The sequence below is a fragment of the Cyprinus carpio genome, chromosome B21 (assembly GCF_018340385.1).
Source record: "Cyprinus carpio isolate SPL01 chromosome B21, ASM1834038v1, whole genome shotgun sequence".
Lineage (NCBI taxonomy): Eukaryota > Metazoa > Chordata > Actinopteri > Cypriniformes > Cyprinidae > Cyprinus > Cyprinus carpio.
The window spans coordinates 19,844,352-19,865,633 of NC_056617.1; the positions used below are offsets into that span (position 1 = coordinate 19,844,352).

The following is a 21,282-nucleotide window of genomic DNA, read 5'->3' on the forward strand; positions in this document are numbered from 1 at the left end:
AGAGCGTTTCTAATCAGTCACTAATGGGTTTCCATTACGCCTGAGTAGGCGGTACACAGTGAGACAGCTCACTAGGTTTTGGAAGATAAGTGTGCATGCTAGAACCTTTTTCTCTGAACTTCTTCTACACGTGGTCAGATTTGCAATCGTGGACCACCTCTGTCAAACAGTGTCACTGAGCAGTGATGTCCTTAATCTGAATCATTTCAGCAGCAGGTTTGAAGTGCAGCCTTAGATTTTCATCTCAGCAGGGCGCTCATATCCGTAGCGTGAGGAGGGCTGAACTCAGCAAATGGGTCGTTCCACTTTCAGATGATTAAAGGGGTGCCAGAAATGTCTTATTTGATTTGGGGGTTTAGAATGTCAGGCAGATTAATGAGTAATGATTTTCAAACCACATTCGACAGTTCGGTTCCCAGTCAAAGGTACGCTCTGAAATAAAACTCTTCAAATAAAACACCAAGAAGCTTTTGCTGAAGAAGCGTTTTGATCTCTGCAGAGTTGAAGAGTACCAGTCTCCTCCTTAGATGATTATGTTGGTCTTTTGTTCTTTGGCAGTGATTGTTTGCCCTTATATGATTAGAGACCTGATTTTCCAAAAGCTCTAAATTCTGACAGGCCTAATAGTTTACACTATATGTGATTGCATTTTTGATCATATGTGAAATTAATGCACTTTGCAGATGTGCTCTCCTTAGGAATGAGCAGTCATTTCTTGTCTGTATTTTACGATATGCAGTGAACCTGTTAATATATGCTGCCTTGAACACCCTTACTCTGTGTCTATGTATATGTGTGAGGTTGGAGTAATTTGTTCTCTTTCCACTTTCAGAGTCTTTTTTGCATTATACTGTATGCCCGTTTTATGTTGTTGTTGTTATTGTTGGTTTGTTTGTATTTGTTTGTTTGTTTCAATTTCTAATGTTTTTTGTTTCCTGTGTGGACAAACTCCTGCGGCTCTTTTCCTCAAAGGTATATTGCTTATGTAAAGTTCACTAATCATGCATGTTTCTGCATTCTGCGCAAACACACTGCTCTTGTGTCTGATCTTTAGATTCACTGCACTAACATCTAGTAAGTTTAGCACTGAACCTCCTAAAAGCAGTGGGGCACACTCACCTCTTATTTTACTTCAATGCAATAAAACAACAGCGATGGCTGAAAAATTTGCTTTATTCTTTTAATTAAAAAGCAGCCGCCTTCCTTCTCCTCTGCGTGTTTGAGGCTTTAAACCTGACAGAAATAGTCGGCAGAGCCTTAACAGCTTGAAATAGACAACCACACTGATTAGCTTAATCCCAATTAAAGAGCATGAGCCTGATGGCTTTGGCAGATTTAGCCGTAGTTATCTTTTAAAAGTCAATGTGCATGAGGGCACAGGCCTACGTTTAGCTTCTATTAAGGATTAAAAGATAGTTCTCAAGAATTCGGAAAAGAGGAAATTAGATCAATGTGAAATTAACATACCAGACTATACCAGTGGTTCTCAACTAGTTTTGCTTCAGGACCTTGATTTTTAAAAATGTGACAAATTATTCAAGTTTCTACACAAATGACATCTCAAATTTTGCCGAATTCACATACTCACTTTATGTGAGTATGCACATAAATATGTGTTCTTAACCTTGTTCTAATTATTAATTTCTAGTAGGCTATTCTAAGTGAGAGATTTTTTCATATTACATATTAATGTGCTTATTGTTTCCCCCCGCGATCCTTTCAGATGTGCAATCTATTTTTGTCTCACAGCCCACCAGTTGGGAACCACAGTTCAAAACAAAAATAAAATCATAAATGTAGATTAATAATGTAAGGCAGGAGAGGAACTTTCTCTTTGAAGGTTGTCGTATTTCATTCAGTTAAAGCTGTGAATTCCACTGTATTTGTTTCTTTCCACATGGCAGGCTATCTGTGCTCTTGTGCTTTCCAAACGCTTCTGCGAAACCCTTTGAGAAGCGAGTCACATGACCCGTTTCCGCACAGCCTCAGGTGGCTCTGTCCTAAATGCTACATAATGTGTACCCAGAGAAGCCAGCGTGAACAGCTGGTCATGCTTCGTTTTTCAAAGGGATTTGAAGCACTCTTCCAGTGCTAGGCAAAATGATTGTGAATCCAGAAATGTGGATATGTCCCAATGATCCCATGGTTTTGATGGGAAATATTTACATGGAGGTCTCATAACATTTGTGTATTGCAAGTGCGTTTTTAGACTTATACTTTAGTACTGTTGCTGGCCAAGATATAAGACTGAAAGTATATTAATACCTTATTATTTAACTATTCTGTGTTGACACTTAGTACCGTGTTAGACAGAGCCATGTGGTTTCACATGGGAAACGTTGCTTTAGTGACTTCTAGGGTACCACTTTATATTAAGTGGCCTTCACTACTGTGTACTTACATTTAAATTAAACATTTAGTACAATGCACTTATTGTGTACATACATGTATGTACTTATATTTTAAAAATACCTGCATGTAATGTGTTTTGCAGTACAATATGAACAACATAAGTACATTGCACTTATTTTCTGATGTATGTACATAGGATTTAAGGCCACTTAATAAAAAGTGGGACCCCATTCTAGTAAGTAAATAATGCAGTTATGCTTTATTTTTGCATGGTGCATATACTAGTGTAATATAATCATTGCACAACAATATAAAACACAGGCAGATAACTGTGCAATGAAAAGCCATATACATAATTTACTTTTTAAGGATTAAAGAAAAAAAAAAATCAAGAAGGCTGTTTTACAGCCAACTATTGCAGCTGCACAATGCATTCTACCTGCAGTATTAGGTGCAAAGTATCCACTGGCAGACGTTTGAACGCAGCCCCTGACAGCTGGTCGAGATGCCCTGTGTATTCGACGGGACTCTTACTGATTTGTTTTCTCTTCTAAAACAGGCCCCCACTGTGGACATCCGCCCGCGCTCAGCCACCGCCATCCAGATGAACAACGCCACCCACATGCAGGAGCGGGACGAGGAGTACGGCTACGAGTGTCTGGATGGGAAGGACTGCTCCAGCTTCTTCTGCTGCTTTGAGGACTGCCGCTCAGGAGCGTGGCGGCACGGCCGTTTGCACATCCGTGTCACTAAGATAGACTCTTACGCCCGCATTTTCTTTCCTACTGCATTTGGTCTATTCAACGTAGTTTACTGGTTTTCCTATCTCTATCTTTAAAATAGTTAGAAAAAAATAGGCTGGCCTTATTTTATGTTACAGATTCCAGCAAGACCCTTTCTTGGAAACATGCACCCACTGAAAACATTTAAGTTGCATTGTGTTGTCGTTGTTTTTCTAGTCTATGTAATGTTTTTTTTTTTTTTTTTTTTTTTTTCGAAAGTACATTTTAAGATTTTGTTTTTGTTTTTGTGCATTTATGTAATGTGGAATTGTCAGTTTGTTTATGTTTACATCTTTTTTTTCTAAAAAGTAAAAATACATTGTGCATAAAGCAAAAGTTGTAGCAAAAAAGAAAACAAAAAAGCGCAGAAGGGGAGGTCAAAGAAAGCCTGCATCTGTAAGATTATTCCTGAATCGTGTAGAGCAAACAGCAGAAGATCTGAGTACTGCATGCCTACATGTCCTTTTAGCCCCTAAAGAGCAAGCGCTAAAGCAATTTTGGGAACCTTCTTCGAATGCATGGCTGTCAGGCCTATGTGAGGTAAAAGCAATCAATCAAATATAAATAAATGTGTCAAGAGGATTTATTTGTATACGCTCTTATTTGCTCTTATTATTTGTGCATTCTAAAGCGCAAATGTAAAAATGAAGTGTTTGACATTTCTATGCCATTTGTAACCTTGCGGTTTTTCATGTGTGGACACAGCTGGTAAAACGTACGGTCACCTGTACAGATGTTGTAAATAGATGAATACTGTATAATGTAGTGATCATACTGCATGCACCTTGTAGGCCAAAAATTAGCAAAAGTCTTCTATTGTCATCAAAAAGCAAAAAAGGGTCAGGAAAGCATAACTGGAACAGTTCAGGCTACATTTTACATAATTTCTTGCCACTATTAGATGTCAGTCATTTCTACAGTAAATACACAATGATATTGTTACATGTATAAATAAGTACTGTATTCAATTTTTTGCATCATTTTGGGTCTCGGTATGAGCCTCCTTTCCATTCTTGGATATATAAAAAAAATTAGTCCTGCTCCTCTTTCAGTTTTAACAAGTTGCTGGGATGAGTATTATTTATATATATATTTTATTATTTTTGGTATTATTTATTTTGTTGAGCTGTTATTTTATTTTGTTTGAACTAAGATGGTTTAAAACTATCAAAAGTTTTGGTTTACCAGCACCGTCTTAGGTTTTTTGGAAGCGTGTAACTGAATGTTGTCAAACAAAATGTCTTTATGCATTTTTATTTTTGATTTCGTATTAATTTATGTTTGATAATAAATTGGGCTCAAACATAGGAGGAGGGTCACCCTTGCACTCAATACTATACATTTCAGTTGACAAAAACAGCTTATTTCAGTGAATTTAGTAAATAGATGGGTATGTTAATGTGTGTGTTACTCAGCTTCAGTTTCGTTGCATTTAGAAAATGACATGCATGCATGTAGTAAATATTATCTTTAGATAGAGCATTAACTTGTATACACGGGAAACAAATTACAAATTGTCATTAATAAAATGTAACATATGCAAGCACAACCAACTTTCTATTTTAATAACCCATCAACATTAGAAATCTCACCCCAGGTTAGTAACTATGCCTGTGATATAATTGGGCACCGCTGCTCAAGCGTTATCACTGAAAAACATACAAAACACAAAACACCAAAACAAATGCAACTAAAACACTGTGGACAAAAATCGGAGACGTGCCAAAGTATGAGGGTAAAATCAGACCTACAGATAGTTTTGTTCTCCACTGCTGCAGTTAAAATCAATGCTTTTTTTCTTCCAGAAAAATCAACAAGTGCAACTTTTTGGTAGCAAAAATGACAGATAAGCAAAATGTTTCTGCTACATCAGTAATACATAATCTAGACCAGTATACAGTTTGATTTCCAATCCCTATGCATTAACCTTCTAGCCGAACAAACCAGCATACGGTACGCTTTTGCATTTTGTGGCTATGTATGCATCTTGATATTTTTGCATCATACACGTAAGCATGGTTAATTTTTGATTAGTTTATACTCGTATTGAAATTAGATGTCATAGGAGTCCCCTGAAAATCAACTCTAGTATCAGCCCTTTGTAGAATCAGTTTGTTGTTTGTGTGCCACCTACACTAGAATAATCACAATTGTGTTTAGCAAAGCTCGATTCGTTTCTTTTTTGAATAGTTATTCTGGATGTTTGTCCTGAAAATCAACAGCCACACCCCAGAGACATCACCTAGCCATGAGTAATGTACTGTTTATTATTTACTGTAGGACACATGGATGTGGTAGCAATACAAACTGTGTGAATGTGGATCGCTTTGGTGCCAAACTATGAATCGTTTTGCTTTCTACCATCATTTAAATTGCTTATTTCAGCAAGGTTCCTGTTTTTACACCCAATGCTTTATCCAGTTCATTTTTTTTTTTTATGAAATACAAAAAGAAAAATGGCCATATTACTAATGTAATGTAAAATTGTCAGTTCCATGTCAAGTGCGACCTTAAGTGAAATCAAAAGCCCTTTTGTCTGCATTGTATTGAAATACTGTTGATCAATCATGATAAATGTGGTTGTTAAACCTCTATTTTAATACATGTAATCAGTACTATTAATCTCAAAATGCTATAATTTAATGCCAGAAATAAAGACTCACTATAAGATTCCACCATCAGGACATTGCTAGAGATTTTCATAGAGCTAACCAGCACTTTTGTTCTGTTCTCACTATTTCGTTGTTGTTTTGAGGATGTTTTTTATTATTTTCTGACATAAAGAAAAACTTTATCAAATATCAAATTTCACAATATCAAATTACACTATAAACTTGTTTCAAGGAGAGCTTGTTTAGGAAAATTAATTAATAATTGTTTACGACAGACCTCATAATGAAAATGTAAACTATTTAGATTTTCTTTCAGATCAAACAGTCTCAAGCTCTGCCAGCTTAGAGTCAGATTAAAATACACTTTTGTTGAACATTTTAATATTGTAGTAATGTTGTATCGGGGAGAAAAAAAATCACAAATCATGTTTTAAGACTTAACATCTTTTGCACTTACTGGCAATTGTGTGTGTGTGTGTGTGTGTGTGTGTGTGTGTGTGTGTGTGTGTGTGTTTGGTTGTTTGCTGACATTGCTGACATGCCTCCCACACTTAATCAGAATTGTAGTCTTGTTTTCAGGTAAAAAAATGCACTATTTGAGAAGAAAATGTAAGATATGAAGACTTGATTTTTAACCTTTTTTTCCTCATATAACCCTGAATGGAGATTGTTATATTCATGCTTAAAACAAAGGGGGGAAATAGTTTTAAATTGAGTTTTATTACATTATGCAATTTTGTTTCTCAAGTAAATTTATGTTTTATTTTGTTTTTTATGTGAAATCTGATCTAATGTGGTATCTTTTTTCTTTTATCTTGTTTGTTTAGTACAATAATTGTAACAGCTTTATTGCTAATTGTATCTTCCAAACATGAAATATAAATTGTTCAAAGGTTTTATACTGTATAATTTCACTTAAGCGGCAGTTGATTGTTTGCACCGAAAATTATTCCTATGGATAAAGCATTATTAAATTCTGAATTTGTTTGCCCCTGCAGGGTGACATTTTGATTTCTTTTCTTACTTGATTGCACAAATATAATCAGATATATAAATGGATAAATCTCACAAATTGAAAGTGTTTTAGTAACAAATACAACATTTGTGAAGAGCACATGTAAATAATAAATATTGTTACATACTTTATTGCCTGTGGGAAACACTAAATCATTTACCATGCTTCTATAGCAGTGATGACAAGCTGAAAAGCAAAAAGATTGAAAGTAAGCTCTCAGCTGTTCAGCGTATCTATATATTTATGGAGTAGTGTACTAAAAGGACACTGATGATTTGCATTGTATTATTATATGTACTGAAATCCTTTTCTTAAAGGAGAAGCACAGAGCTGTGGAATTTTTCAATAAAATATTGCATTCATAAGGTGTATGGATATATTTCTTAAATGAGAAGAAGTATCAGAGACTATTGTGTTTGTATTCCACTACAATATTCATAACAAAATACCTTTGGGTATGCAGGGTTGAAAGGGAATACAACAGCAGACAAAGTGGCTAAAGAAGCACTGAAAATGGATAATATTACCGTAGCAGTCACTTTAAGCAGGGCAGAAGGAAAGTCTGTGATTAAGATAGTTTGTCGGAGTAAATGGCAGAAATACTGGAAAGCATGTAAAAAAAAAGACATTTTTATAGAATACAAAGTGACAAAACAAGGTCAAATTAATCATATAAATAGGAAGGACTTTATTATATTTACAAGATTAAAAATGGGTCATACTAATCTTAATGCAACACTTAATATAATCAGCAAACATAATTCTGGTTTATGTAATGCATGTCAGAAAATGGAAACTGTAGAGAATGTTTTGATTAGGTGTAAAAAACAAATACGAACAGGAAAGAACTGCTCTTATAAGAGATATGCAAGCTTTAGGTATTATGGAATTTACCTTATATAATATGTTAAAGGTAGGAATATAATTTGATAAAACAATTACAGCTTTAATGAAGCTCCTGAGAAATAGCGGGCTAAAGAACAGAATATAGAAATATCTGTAGAATATATAGAATATCTTCCTTGTGTTCCATCTTCATCATACTCCAGTTCAGTAGGTGGCGGTATGCACCTTTCCACTTGGTTTGCAACCCACCAGTAAATCCACAGAAGAAGAACGTTCATTGGAGAAGGGACATAGTGGCAAATTATGTAAAATAAATAATGCATTTAAAAAAAAAAAACGAAGCATTAACATGTTAGATTGCACCCCATAAACACAATAAAGCCTTGAAAAAAAAAAAACAGTCAACCACCTCTTTAAATCTTTAATTTATTTGAATGATTTATTTTTCAAAAGTTGGTTTGAATGAATGATTCAATGACTCGCTCATAAATACTTCACTTGCTTCATTACTGGATGAATCAGTGGTTTTGAACAAATCTCTTGAATTAATGATTCAATGACAAATACATTTTTAACAGTCTCTTATCAACACAAATATTATTTCAAGCACCAAGTACTTGCACAAATTGATTTGCTCCATTTTGGTCGCCACCATAGACATCAGTGTTTATATACATAAACTTTTATCCCAGTACATCTGTGGTAATATGAATGATTGTAAGACTCTACCTGAAAACCTTCACACTTTGAGCTTTTTAAATGACAAACCTTAAAACACTCAAAGTCAGATGAAAACTTTAAACGTAAAATCACTAAGAACTTGCTTCAGATGGCTGGCCTTTGAAAGTCACACAGTACAGATACACCACAACTTCTAAAGACATTCAGTTGCATTTTTACTGTACACGAAACGACTGGATTGGCCCCTTATGTTCCAGCATACCCTGAGGCCAAAAGTAGACATCGTGTCCTTTGAGATGATTGAGGGTCCAGCAACCATGACTTCTGAGCACAACTGCAGAAATTGCCCAGAAACACACTCCCCAAGAACAGACACATCGTGCCAAACTCTATAAGCGGAGGATCAGAGGTTCACCTTTCACAACCTTGAGTGGGAAATAAAGTTTTAATGGCCAACCATGATCAAAGAGGCATGAAGATAGTGCACATTTTTGTGTGCACTATCCTTTTAAGAGTATTTTCCAACTGGCAGAGAGAAGATTGTGCATAAGCACCTGCTGTTTCCATTTAATATCTTGTTTATTTCATGTCGTGTTTGTCCCAGGTCCTCTATTGAAGAAAATTGATCTCAAGTGAATCTTTACACATGGTGACAGTTTCAGTGTAAGTCAGTGGGTTCCAGTATTGTTAAAATTTAATCTTTTGTGTTCCACGGAGGAAAGAAATGCATTTGAACAGAATTGTTTAAAAAAATATATATCTCTTCAATTTAATGAATTGTATGCATGATGTGCAAACATCTTCGCTCCCACTTACAAGCATTTTCCATTAATACTCTTATTATGAAAAACTGTGGTGGTTTATACTCCAATTATTCACTTGTATGCTTGAAGCAGAACCAAAAATAATTTATTGAAATTTAAATGAAGTAGGCCTGCTAATTTTAAATCACCTACATCAAATGCAAAATGCAGTCCTAAGGAGTATTTTGATGACCATGTGTATCAATATGAATCGTGTTAACAGCAGTATCTGATTTGATAACATCCACAAGAGATTTCATCTAAATGTAGTGTTCCCCATCTTTACAGCCTGTTCTATAATTCATCCAAAATGCCGTGACCTTGACTGATTATCACTCGGCTTGCAACATTTTTTGGTCCACTGGCTGTTGACTTGAGAAGAATTTTAAACCCCTCTTCCGTATTCTGCGGATTTGACTGCCAGGGTTTGTCAGCAGTGGCTAATGGAGCCGGATCAGACCACTAACGCCTTCCTCTCACTGCTCTCTACAGGAACAAGGCACATCCAAGAACACATAAAAACACTGACCTTCGCTTGCTTCAACAAAACAAAAAAAGTAACAGTAATAATTTGATTAAATGTTGACATGGTTTTTATTTCATTCAATCAGAAAAAGATGATTTATGCATGAATTCTGCTGAAGTTTGACCATAATTCTATCACACTGATCAATGTCATCTTCTGGACAGCTATCATCCATCGCTGCAGGACATGCTCGGTCATTCAACAGAATTGCAAACAACTGCATTTCTCAAGCTAATAAGTCACCAAGGTCATTCTGAAGATGTACAGCAGATCTGCTCCACCAAGTGGATAGAAGTAGTAATGCTGCCAATTTTACATCTTCAGTACTAACATCCCCTACTGAGGAAAATTTGTAAAATTTGATGAGTTTTTATCTTCTAAAAAAAAGAATGTTTTCCTATTAAATTACTTAAAAGGTGTGAGAAGCGTTGCATAAGACTGCACAGCCTGCTATTGAACTATAACTATAACTGTTTTGTATTACACTTACTGATATTGGCTTATGTTGGCATGAATTGCCACATGAAAGATAAACATAAAAGATACATATATATAAACATATAAAGAAGATGTTGCTAGTGTTATTTGTACACTACAGAATAAAACAACATCCATGGAGCTTCATCTCTGCTGTAAATCTGACGAATCACTAGATGGCACTGTAGTTGTGCTTAAGACAAAGACTAAAAGCACAAGACACTCCTCTTTAAATGCAAATGAGACTTTGGTGAATTATTGAAATATATGTAAACACATAAATGCAAACTCACATATTCCCACAAGTGAAAGAAAGAAAGAAAGAAAGAAAGAAAGAAAAAAAGAAAGAAAGAAAGAAAGAAAAAAAGAAAGAAAGAAAGAAAGAAAGAAAGAAAGAAAGAAAGAAAGAAAGAAAGAAAGAAAGAAAGAAAGAAAGGGGCCGGTTGCATAAACGATTAAGATTGGTCTTAACTGGTTATATATATTTTTTAATTCAGTTACATAAAAATGTAGATTAGACTAAGTTGACTCCAAAAAATAAGCCTGATTACCCCTTGGCTGACTGCTAGTTGGTCTACTTGTTCTTAAGATACTGTCTTAACTTAGAGGTTAAGTTTATGCAACTGTATTTTAATATGCACCACTAAACAGAAATATATTTTTAGAATCATTTTAGAATGTATTTAAGTTTAAGTTTTAATAAAGAGTTCTTTACATTTAGGCCATTTTAAAAAAAATGTAAATGGAACCATGGTTTTCGTTATTAAACGCAACGCAACATAAGGACATGATGGAAACTCCTTTTGCCTAGCATAGCATAAATGGATTTTATTTGTTATAATACTGAGTTTAATTTAATTTTTTTACAATACAGATGGGTGGGAGACGGAAGATCACAGTTAAGGTAGTTTAATGACAAGCAGATGGAGGATGGTACACAGGTGAAAAAACAGCAGTGATAATGGTGACTGAAGAGTGAGAGTATAATGATACTGTCCTTGTATAGAGCAGAGTGAAGATCCTAGAGGTAGCAGTAGAGTGGAGAACACAAACACACAAAAAACACACACACTCACGATAGACACAGGAGGTAACTGGGGATCGCTGGAGACGGGTAGGTATAACAATGGAAGTCCTTGAAGTTAGCAGCAGCCCTTCACCGGCTCAGATTTTGGCGACACACAGGCACGAGAGTTAGCACCATTTCGAGAAAAAAAAAAAAAAAAAAAAGTGTTTACAGAGAACAGTTGAATACACTTGTTGAGGGAGAGATGACATGAATTAAAGGGGTCATATGATGCTGCTAAAAAGAACATTATTTTGTGTATTTGGTAAAATGAAATTTTTTAATTTAATTTAAAAAAAAAAAAAACAATATTTTCCACATACTGTATATTATTGTTCCTCCTCTATGCACGGCATTCTGAAACCCGTCGATTTTTACAAAGCTCATCGGTCTGAAAAGCGAGGTGTGTTGTGATTGGCCGAATGCCTCAAGCGCGTGACGGAAATGTTACACCCCTCAACATACTGTGATGCGTCTCCCGGCACGACCAGACAAAACCAATAAAACCCATTATAAACAAGGAATTTGTTGCATCCAGTGTAGATATACTAACTGATTATAATGACTTAAACTGTCTTTTTACATGTTGCGTTGCGTATCGCGCTGCGTAAATATAAAACCATGTCTCCACAACATGGCAGCAGCGGCACGCTACTCTACACTGCTCAAAACTCGCATTTGAATCATCAGTGGCAAATTCTTAATATGAAAACGTACTTACAGGCTGTGCGTCAGAAGCACCAGACTGTCCTTGCAAAGTTGTTATTGCCCCACTTTATAGAAACAGACACCGGCATTGTAGGATACTCTTGCAGGAAACAGTCCTCGTCCTCCGTAAAATGTGCTGCTCACATCTGAATACTGGGGTTGAACTGTTCTGGAACAGTGTTATAAAAAAAACTTAACCACTGATTTCTAGTTGTGTTCACTTTTGGAAGGAACAAAGTAGGCAGTGTTATGCAGATCTTGCATAGAGTGTCTCCACAACATGGCAGCAGCGGCAACAGCGAGAGTTAAAGTTATGTCTTCTTTCTTTGCGTGAACATCTGGGCAGTGTTATGCAGATCTTGCATAGGGATTCGTTTCATTTCTGGATTGTATATTTTAATCATATTTGATCATTCTCTTTAATGTAGCAATTTGCCCCAATTTGATCCATGGAAAATTTATCTAATGTTATATTTATATTATAACACACACCGTTTCGCCCAATCTCATGTTAATCTTGAGTACCTATAGATTACAGCATCCTTCATATCTCCAAAGAGTGTTTAGTTTCATCAGATTTATAAAAGAAAGATACAGCTTTACGAAAACAGCTCTTCTCGATGAAGTCCTGTGCAGCGCTGCAGATGACGTTGATGGGCTGCTCTTTCTCTTTCTCTCACTCTGGTCCATGTGTTTTCTCTTCCGGGAGAAATGCCCAAACAAGGAATTCCTCCCTTCATGACGTCATGAAGAGCCATGCTCAAAAAAAAAAACCTTTCAAAAACTTATATGAGCCCAGAAGGAGTGTATTTGGGACAGAAATACTCTCACACGTCCGAATCGTTATTTGAAACTTTGGCCACGTTTAGCATGAGAATCCAACTCTTTAGCAGTGTAAATAACTCATAATGTATGAAACACCATTAGACCCCCCCAACTACCTTACTAACTATTAATAAGTAGCAAATTAGGAGTTTATTGAGGCAATAGTCATAGTTTAAAATAAAGTATGAGCCACAGAGATACAACAGGCTAGAAACATTCCAAAATAGCTCAGATTTATAGTTCAAGAAGTATTTTACAAATTCTGCCTCTTGTTTTCCGATCGTACTGAAGAATGGCCCTAACAGGTTTCAGGCATTTCATTGTTTGTGTCATTTCTAAGAATGCCCCTTGCTATGAACAGTGGGAAGAGTCACAGTATAGCATTCCCTCTCATTTCTTATTGCTTGAATTACACAGAGAACCTTTTCTACAAGATTTCGAGGATTCCTGATCCTATCGGCCCCTGTTCTTCCAATAATTTCCTGTTATAACTGTACTTTTGTGTAATAAGTATGACCAAAATAAATGAATAAGAAAAATAATCAAATCATAATAAAAAAAAATGAAGCTAACTTTTTGGAATTCTGGAAGCTGAAACGTTATGTTAATTTTACCAGAAAGGTAACTATTAACCCTGTAAGACTGATAGACAATCGCTTCCATTTGAAATGAAGTTTGAATGTTTTGGGGCATTGGTCAGGCTTTAGAAGAAGGTACACAGCATCAGGTAATGGGACAATACCTCAGGAAAACAAACACAAAGCACTGGTCTGCTCTGTAGAAGCACATTCACCCTGCTCTAATCCCTTTGGCTAGAGTTGCTGACACTGGCTAACCCTTTAGAATAGGCCTCTCTCATGATGTGGGAAGGCCATGCATCTTACCAACCAGTCCATGTTCAGCAGCACCACTGCACTATTAAGAAAACAATCCAAAATATACCACTAACCCATATTGCTGAGAGGAGCAGGTATGTCTTTTTTATATATTGAATAGTTAAAGTTTCAGTTCAGAATGTGATGTTTAGAAATGTATTAGTCTAAAAAACTGCAGTAGGCATTCTGAAAATTTTTTTTAATTAATTTTCTTGGATTTGATATTTATCTAGTTTATTCTCCCCCTAACTAAATTGAGACTAGTATTTTCAAGCTGTTTTTAATGGAATATTGTCACTGTATTTTAAGTAAAGCAGTTCATTTCAATTTTAAAGTATACTTTAACACCTGTCGTGAATCCTTAGGAATTCAAAAATGATTGAAGGTGATCGAGAACTTTCAGCTTTGATTCAGGAGCTCTGGGACAATGACATCAATCGGCTGAGACCTGGGATTGATTATCGCATATCTCTGCAGGTAATTCTCACATCTTTCCCGTGTGAATTTCACAGGTTCACTAGATATAGATAAATAGTGAACTCTGAATAATAGTTAACACTTGCTTTCTGTTTCATCCTTTACACTGTACTTTAATAAAGTGACATTTATTTGCTAATTTATGTTTATTAACCTAAGGTCTTAAGGTCAGAGAAAGCGCAAACAAACTGAGATGAGCATTGTTCTTCAGTGCAGTGTTTAGAAAATCATTCACAATGACACTTTTGGGCATAATGTAAATTGAATGCTTACTATACCATTAATGATAGAGTAATTATATGGTTTAATCACAATTAATTGACTGCAGTAAGAATGAAAGTCAATTAACTGTAGTTGTATTTAACATACACAACATATTCTGATCAAGGTCCATATTCTGATTAAACCTCTATTCTGTTATTTACATACTAACCATCAATTGAAACAGTTCTGTTTTTTTTTTTGTTTTTGTTTTTTGTTTTTTTTCATTATTCCGGTTTGGTGATAAACTCCCTGTCTAAACTTATGCCAGACATGCAGGTAAAAACAAACAGACAGAAAATACCTTTTGGGAGTTCCTCAAGGTTTGCTTTGTGTCACAGGGTAAAGCGGGTGATCTGGCAGGTTTTGCTGATGACAATGATGGAGCAGGGCTGCCTTTGTTCACATTTGTTGATGAAAACATTTTCAAAAAGGAGACTTTCTTGGGTAAGAAATAAGCTAATATCTTAACATTTTGTTTATTTAAAAGTAGACTGTGGAAGACTTTTCACAAAAGAAAAGAAAATCTGGGTTTTAAACCATGTTCTTGCCCCTTCCACACACAACTCACAAAGTGACATCATCCCATTAATTTTTAATGAGAGTTTGAGACTTTTGGTGAAAAGTTTAACTTCGTGCCAATGAGGAGCGACTTTTTTTTAAAACTCTAAATCAACTGAACCAATTGATTTGCAAAATGATTCACTGTTTTGATGCGCTCAAAACACCATTATTATATATAGCCTTTTTTTTTTTTTTTTTTTTTTTTTTTTGTAGGGCTTGTTTTCTGTGTTTTACGGAGGAATTGCCTAATCAGTCCAGAAAGAGACGATTAATGGGGTCATGACATGGATTTTTTTATTTTATTTTAATGTTCCTTGAGGTTTACTTATAATGTCAGTTTTTTTCACAAATAAACAAATAAATATGTGGAAAAAATGCTAATTCTCAACCCTCATTCTGACCCGAGCTGTTTTTAGGGGCATGTCCTTTAAGGCTTGTCAGTAATCAGCTGCTGTTATGATTGGCTAACATCATTGCATAGGAAACAGTATCAACAAGTAGTCGACCGATATATCTCTATGGCCGATATATCGGCCGATATTTGGCATTTTTCAAATATCAGCATCGGCCAATAAGTTTTTCTGCTTGACCGATGTGTATTTTGACACACCCCCATACTCCCATTTTGACTACACTGATAACTTCACCTCCAAATAAAACACAATTAAAAAACTCTCTCTCTTGCTCGCCGTCATCTTTAACAGTTCTGTCTAACATGGATAGACATGGATATGCACTTCATGCATTTGCCCACTGTTGTATTCATGTCATTTTCACTGTGTGCTGTATGTAAAATGAGGGTTACCCTGGCTTTATTTGAAAAATATGATTCCCAATGCACACAAACTTCTCAGAATACTGAGTGCCCTGTTGGTTACAGTGTTTACTTTCCTTTTAATTATATTTGTATTAAATATTTGTTTATTTGTGAAAAATACTGTCATCTAAAGTATAAGCATGTTTCTTTTACACATTTACTTTTTAATCCATTGTCAAATTATTTCAAATTTATTAAATATTAATAATAATAATTAAAAAAATCTTATCGGCTTTATATCGGCTATCAGCCCCCCTGTTTACCAAGATATCGGCCTCGGCTGTCAAAAAACAAATATCGGTCGACCACTAGTATCAACTCCCCTCACTATTGCATGTTTTGACAACATTTCCAGACAAAGCATTATGAAATCCTTTTTTGTGATGTTTTTTGTGTCTTTCCATGACACTGTGCCTCGATTACAAAACAAAATCAAAGACTCCATTAAAATAAAATATTACTTGTTCCTGATGCTGGGATCCTTCTGATATCTGTACTGCACCCACTGAGAAACCTGATGAAAGTGCTCTAGTTATTGGCGATTCTATTGTACGGAACGTGAAAATAGAGACACCAGCCACTAAAGTCCAATGTTTACCGGGAGCCAGAGTGCCTGATATCTTAGCAAATTTAAAAGTGCTTGCTAATGCTAAACGTAAATACAGTAAGATTGTTATTCACGCCGGTGCTAATGATGTTCGACTTCGCCAGTCGGAGATCACTAAAAATAACATTAAAGAGGTGTGTGAACTTGCAAGCATGATGTCAGACACTGTAATATGCTCTGGTCCCCTCCCTGCTTACCGTGGTGAGTGAGATACATAGCAGATTGTCATCACTCAATGGCTGGATGTCTAAGTGTTGCCCGCAGAATAACATAGGTTTCATAGACAATTGGACAAGTTTTTGGGGCAGACCTGACCTGTTAAAAAGACATCCATCCTGGGGTGGTGCCGCTCTTCTTTCTAGAAATATGGCACATAGTCTTAGAGTTTGTACTTGACTTACTGGGGCCCAGGTCAGGAAGCAGGCAGACTGGCTAAACCGACCGTCTGCTAGCCGCCTCCAGTCACAGAAGTCTGTTAATTCTCATCACATAGAGACTATTTCACCTAGATATCACACTATAGAGACTGTGTCTGTTCCCCGGGGCTAGAAAATACAAAAAAAATGTCCAAACCAATTTAAAAGCAACAATTTAATTGAGGTTCAACAAATAAAAAAACAGATGCAATACGGATAAACAAATGATAAAGATTGGGCTTATTGAATATCAGGTCCCTTTCTACGAAAGCACTTTTTGTAAATAATATGATCACTGATCATAATCTAGATGCACTCTGTTTGACAGAAACCTGGCTAAAACCTGATGATTACATTATTTTAAATGAGTCTACACCCCAAGATTACTGTTATAAACATGAGGCCACGTCCAAAAGGTAAAGGGGGAGGTGTTGCTTCAATTTTATAACAATGTTTTCAGGATTTCTCAGAGGGCAGGCTTCAAGTATAACTCGTTTGAAGTATTGGTGCTTAATATAACATTATCCAGAGAAACAAATGTTAATGATAAATCCCCTGTGATGTTTGTACTGGCTACTGTGTACAGGCCACCAGGGCACCATACAGATTTTATTAAAGAGTTTGCTGATTTTACATCCGAGTTAGTGCTGGCTGCAGATAAAGTTTTAATTGTTGGTGATTTTAATATCCATGTTGATAATGAAAAAGATGCATTGGGATCAGCATTTATAGACATTCTGAACTCTATTGGGGTTAGACAACACATCTCAGGACCTACTCATTGTCGAAATCATACTCTAGATTTAATACTGTCACATGGAAAGGACCTCTACAGCCCTGAAAGACAGCGGAGACCAGGACAACTAGAGCCCCAGAGACAGATTCCCTGTAAAGACCTTGTCTCAGACGACCACCGGGACATTATTGACACACTGTTGTCCTAATTAATGTTGTTCAGTTGCTTTGACGCAATCTTTTTTGTTTAAAGCACTATATAAATAAATGTGACTTGACTTGACTTGACAAAGACGTGAATGTGCTGTTTAAACCAAACGCGACAAAGCGAGGGATCCTTCACTGCGTCTGTCCTGTCCGCAGACTCATATCTGTGACTGTGTCCAGTGTAGACTAGAGAGAGCAGTGATTGTGATTTCTATTTAATTTTGACACATTCACCGTGATCAAGTGTTGACCGTTAGTGACTGAGCTCCAGTGGGCGGGGCCTATGCTGAGAAGAAGACTATTCGTCGATGTCTAGCTCTGGAGGCGTGATTATGCAAATTTTTGTGCCCATGTGATGTAATCTTGCCCCTCGGATCCAAACGAGCTGTGTTTTTGGAGCTAGATCAAATAAATGCTTTGTTTATAATGCAAATACTCTTATGCCAAAAGATCAAGGCAAATTTGATTTCTTATATCTTGACCCCTCTAACAACTACTATTTACCTGATCTGGTATCAAAACATCTGGTAAAAAAGACATTTAAGCACTGGTTTAATTAAGACAGCCTTCAAAGAAAATAATATGAATCCAAACAAGTATAGGTACTAATTCAGAGATGAAGGTGAAATATTTGCATATGTGTCATTTCAGCTTTTATTTCACTTCTGGACAACTATGAAAGTGATACTGGTGAACCGGAGATTGTCACGCCAGAGGAAGAACTGGAAAACCACAAGTTCCTGGATTCGATCCTGAAGACCCCCACTATGAAGGTAATAAACGGGTCAAGAAAAAGATTTATCACTGATCAGCTGTATTCTGTTTTTCATAAGACACTGTTTTACTTCAATCTAAAAAGAGAAATGATTCTATGATTCCTCATCATCTGTGTAAGAAACTGTGCTGAATAGTAAGTTGCAACAAATGTATATTTTCTCGTATTAGATGGCCCACAGATATCTCGTGGGGAAGCGTCTCTCTCCAGAGGACACCGCAGGCTTCAAGAAGCAGCTCTATCACATTTGGTTTGAGCTGTACGCCAGGAGAGGATCCAGTAAGTAAGTACAGCGGATTCAAAACAACTTACAGGAGATCATTTGGGGCACGATTCACAAGATTTCTTAAAGAGATCATTCATCATAAAATCAGCATTCTGTCATAATTGACTCACCCACGTCATTCCAAACAGCTTTGTCTGTGGAATGCAAAAAAAGATGTAAGACAGAATTTTTCTATTTTTGGGTGAACCATCTCTTTAAGATAAATTCTAAAAAGAGCAATTATTAATTATGTTCAGTAACGTTAATTAGATATCACGGGCACAAGACACCACGCTTGCATTCAGATCTGCCAGCCGCACAACATGTTCTTCTTCTTCTTCGATTATTCTTTTCACTACAATAGAAAAGATCTGTCACTATTTCTGTTACATCACAAATTTAAGATGTTTTTTTTTTCTCAAGAAAATTTCTTCTGGTCACACAGACATATAACTTTGACATACTCTCGAGTTCTTCTAAAGCAGTTTCCTCATTTAGTGCTTCATTAATGATACTGAGGCGAGATTGCTGTGAAAGCCATGTTTTGTTCGTTTCTCTCTCCACACAACCGGACTCATCAGGTTTCGAGCATGTCTTTGTAGGAGAGACGCGAGGAGGTCATACTGTCATTGGCTTTCATAACTGGATCCAGCTGTACTTACAAGAGAAACTAGGACACATTGACTACAAAGGATACCGAGTGAATGCTAACTCGCCACAGGTACGTGACGGGAACACAGAGCAGCTCGATTCGTTTACCTGCCTCAGGGCTTGTCTTTGTGTGGTGGTTTTATTATTTACATTTACATTTAGTCATTTAGAAGACACTTTTATCCAAAGCCACTTACAGATGAGGACAATAGAGGCAATCAAAATCAACAAAAGAGCAATAATATGTTTCCCTGGAGCACAAAACCAGTCATAAGGGTCAATTTTTTTTTTTTTCGAAACTGAGATTTATACATCATATGAATAACTAATCTTTCCATTGATGTATGGTTTGTTAGGAGGACAATATTTGTCTGAGATACAACTATTTGAAAATCCTGGAATCTGAGGGAGCAAAAAAATCTAAATATTGAGAAAATCATCTTTAAAGTTGTCCAAATGAAGTTCTTAGCAATGCATATTACTAATCAAAAATTAAGTTTTGATATTTTTATGGTAGGAAACATACAAAATATCTTCATGGAACATGATCTTTACTTAATGATTTTTGGCATAAAAGAAAAATGCATAATTGTGACCCATACAATGTATTGTTGTCTATTGCTACAAATATACCATAACAAATAATTACTGCTTCTGTGCTGCAGGGACACACAAATGTTTATTTTATTTATTTATTGTCTTCATTTTATTTTGTTTATTACTATTTTTCTTTTTCTTTTCCTCTTTTATTTTTCTTTCTAACTAAATTTGTTTTATTCTGTATTATATTTATCTATTATACTTATTACATTTATAATTATTATTATTATACTAATATAATAGTAATAATGATCATAATTAGTATTTTTGTTATTTATTTTTGTGCATATTTCATTTATTATTTTATTCACATCTATTTATTTAATAAAATATGCGCAAAAAATAAATAATAAAATACTAATTATTATTATTATTACTATAAATAAGTATAAATTTAATGTATAGATAATACAGAAGTAAATAAAAAAAGAAAGAAAAATAAAGGAAACAAAAGAAAAGAAAAAATAAATAAAAATTAATAATAAAAAAAATGAAGACAAATTAGATAAATTAGCATTAAAACATACCAAAATGTGAAAATTCTGTCATCATTTAATCACCTTCACGTCGTTGCAAAGCTATAGATTTTCTTTCTTGTGCAAAACAAAACTGAACACACACGGTCCACACTATAATAGTCAAAAGCTTTTTTTTTAACACTTTTTATGCAACTTCAAATCTTCTGAAGCAGTAAATCCCTCTGATAAACAGAGCGAAATTTAAGTGCTTATTCATCCTCAAATGACATTTCGGCCCTGTCCCAAATGACATAGGCCTACTTTATGTAAAGTACACTTGTGTCTAATACTCTAATATGTAGAGCATATTCATATTGTTCCCAATTTCCTTATACTTTACGTTCAATCTCGTTCCCAGCCAGATGAGAACAAGCACATTATGGCTCTGCAGTTCAGCTGGAAGAATGGAATCAAGCCCAAAGGAAGCATCTTCATGGGTGTGAGCCCTGAGTTTGAGTTTGCTCTGTACACTCTGTGTTTCCTCACATCTCCAAACGAGCGAGTCAAGGTCTCCTTCAGCGTCTACGAGGTGGAGATCGTCTGTCACCACCACAACCAGAAGCACATCAGCACCACCTATCCTGTGCTCGTCAGATACCTCAATGTATAACCAGCTGCAGGGATTCAGAGTTCATGCATTCATAGTGGCTACTGCTTTCATGTTTTCATTTAAAAACAATAAACCAAAAGAGCATAGTCTCGTGCCATAGTCTCATTTGTAGTGTCTCGATGAATTCTGAAGTCACCGTCGTTCTGTGTTCCTGAGGTCGTGATTTCTGAACAAATCCCAAAGTCCCTCCCCTCTATTCTGAGGCATGTCC

The 21,282-nt window shown here is 35.7% G+C and overlaps 2 protein-coding genes across 6 annotated transcripts in view; both read left to right on the forward strand.

Annotated features, from left to right (window-relative positions):
- Nucleotides 1–6,892, forward strand: part of LOC109046927 (gamma-aminobutyric acid receptor subunit gamma-2-like) — a 64,827-nt gene extending 57,935 nt beyond the window's left edge. The window contains exons 9-10 of one of the 4 annotated variants that reach the window (XM_042747926.1): nt 949–972; nt 2,909–6,892. In XM_042747926.1, coding sequence (XP_042603860.1) covers nt 949–972; nt 2,909–3,190 — 306 coding nt within the window. In that variant the 3' untranslated portion in view covers nt 3,191–6,892. The remainder of the gene's footprint in view (nt 1–948; nt 973–2,908) is intronic. The other 3 variants (XM_042747927.1, XM_042747928.1, XM_042747929.1) reach the window with 3 other exon arrangements.
- A 6,609-nt stretch (nt 6,893–13,501) lies between these two features.
- Nucleotides 13,502–21,259, forward strand: endou2 (endonuclease, polyU-specific 2). Of its 2 annotated transcripts, none has more exons than XM_042747937.1 (7): nt 13,502–13,663; nt 13,934–14,045; nt 14,648–14,753; nt 18,304–18,425; nt 18,598–18,709; nt 19,259–19,413; nt 20,824–20,958. In XM_042747937.1, exons 1-7 carry the CDS (start codon nt 13,551–13,553, stop codon nt 20,902–20,904), a joined length of 801 nt encoding a protein of 266 aa, XP_042603871.1. In that variant the 5' UTR covers nt 13,502–13,550; the 3' UTR covers nt 20,905–20,958. The 2 variants fall into 2 exon arrangements, with proteins under 2 accessions (XP_042603871.1, XP_042603870.1); XM_042747936.1 differs by having other exon boundaries at nt 13,510–13,663; nt 20,820–21,259.
- The last annotated feature ends 23 nt before the right edge of the window (nt 21,260–21,282 follow it).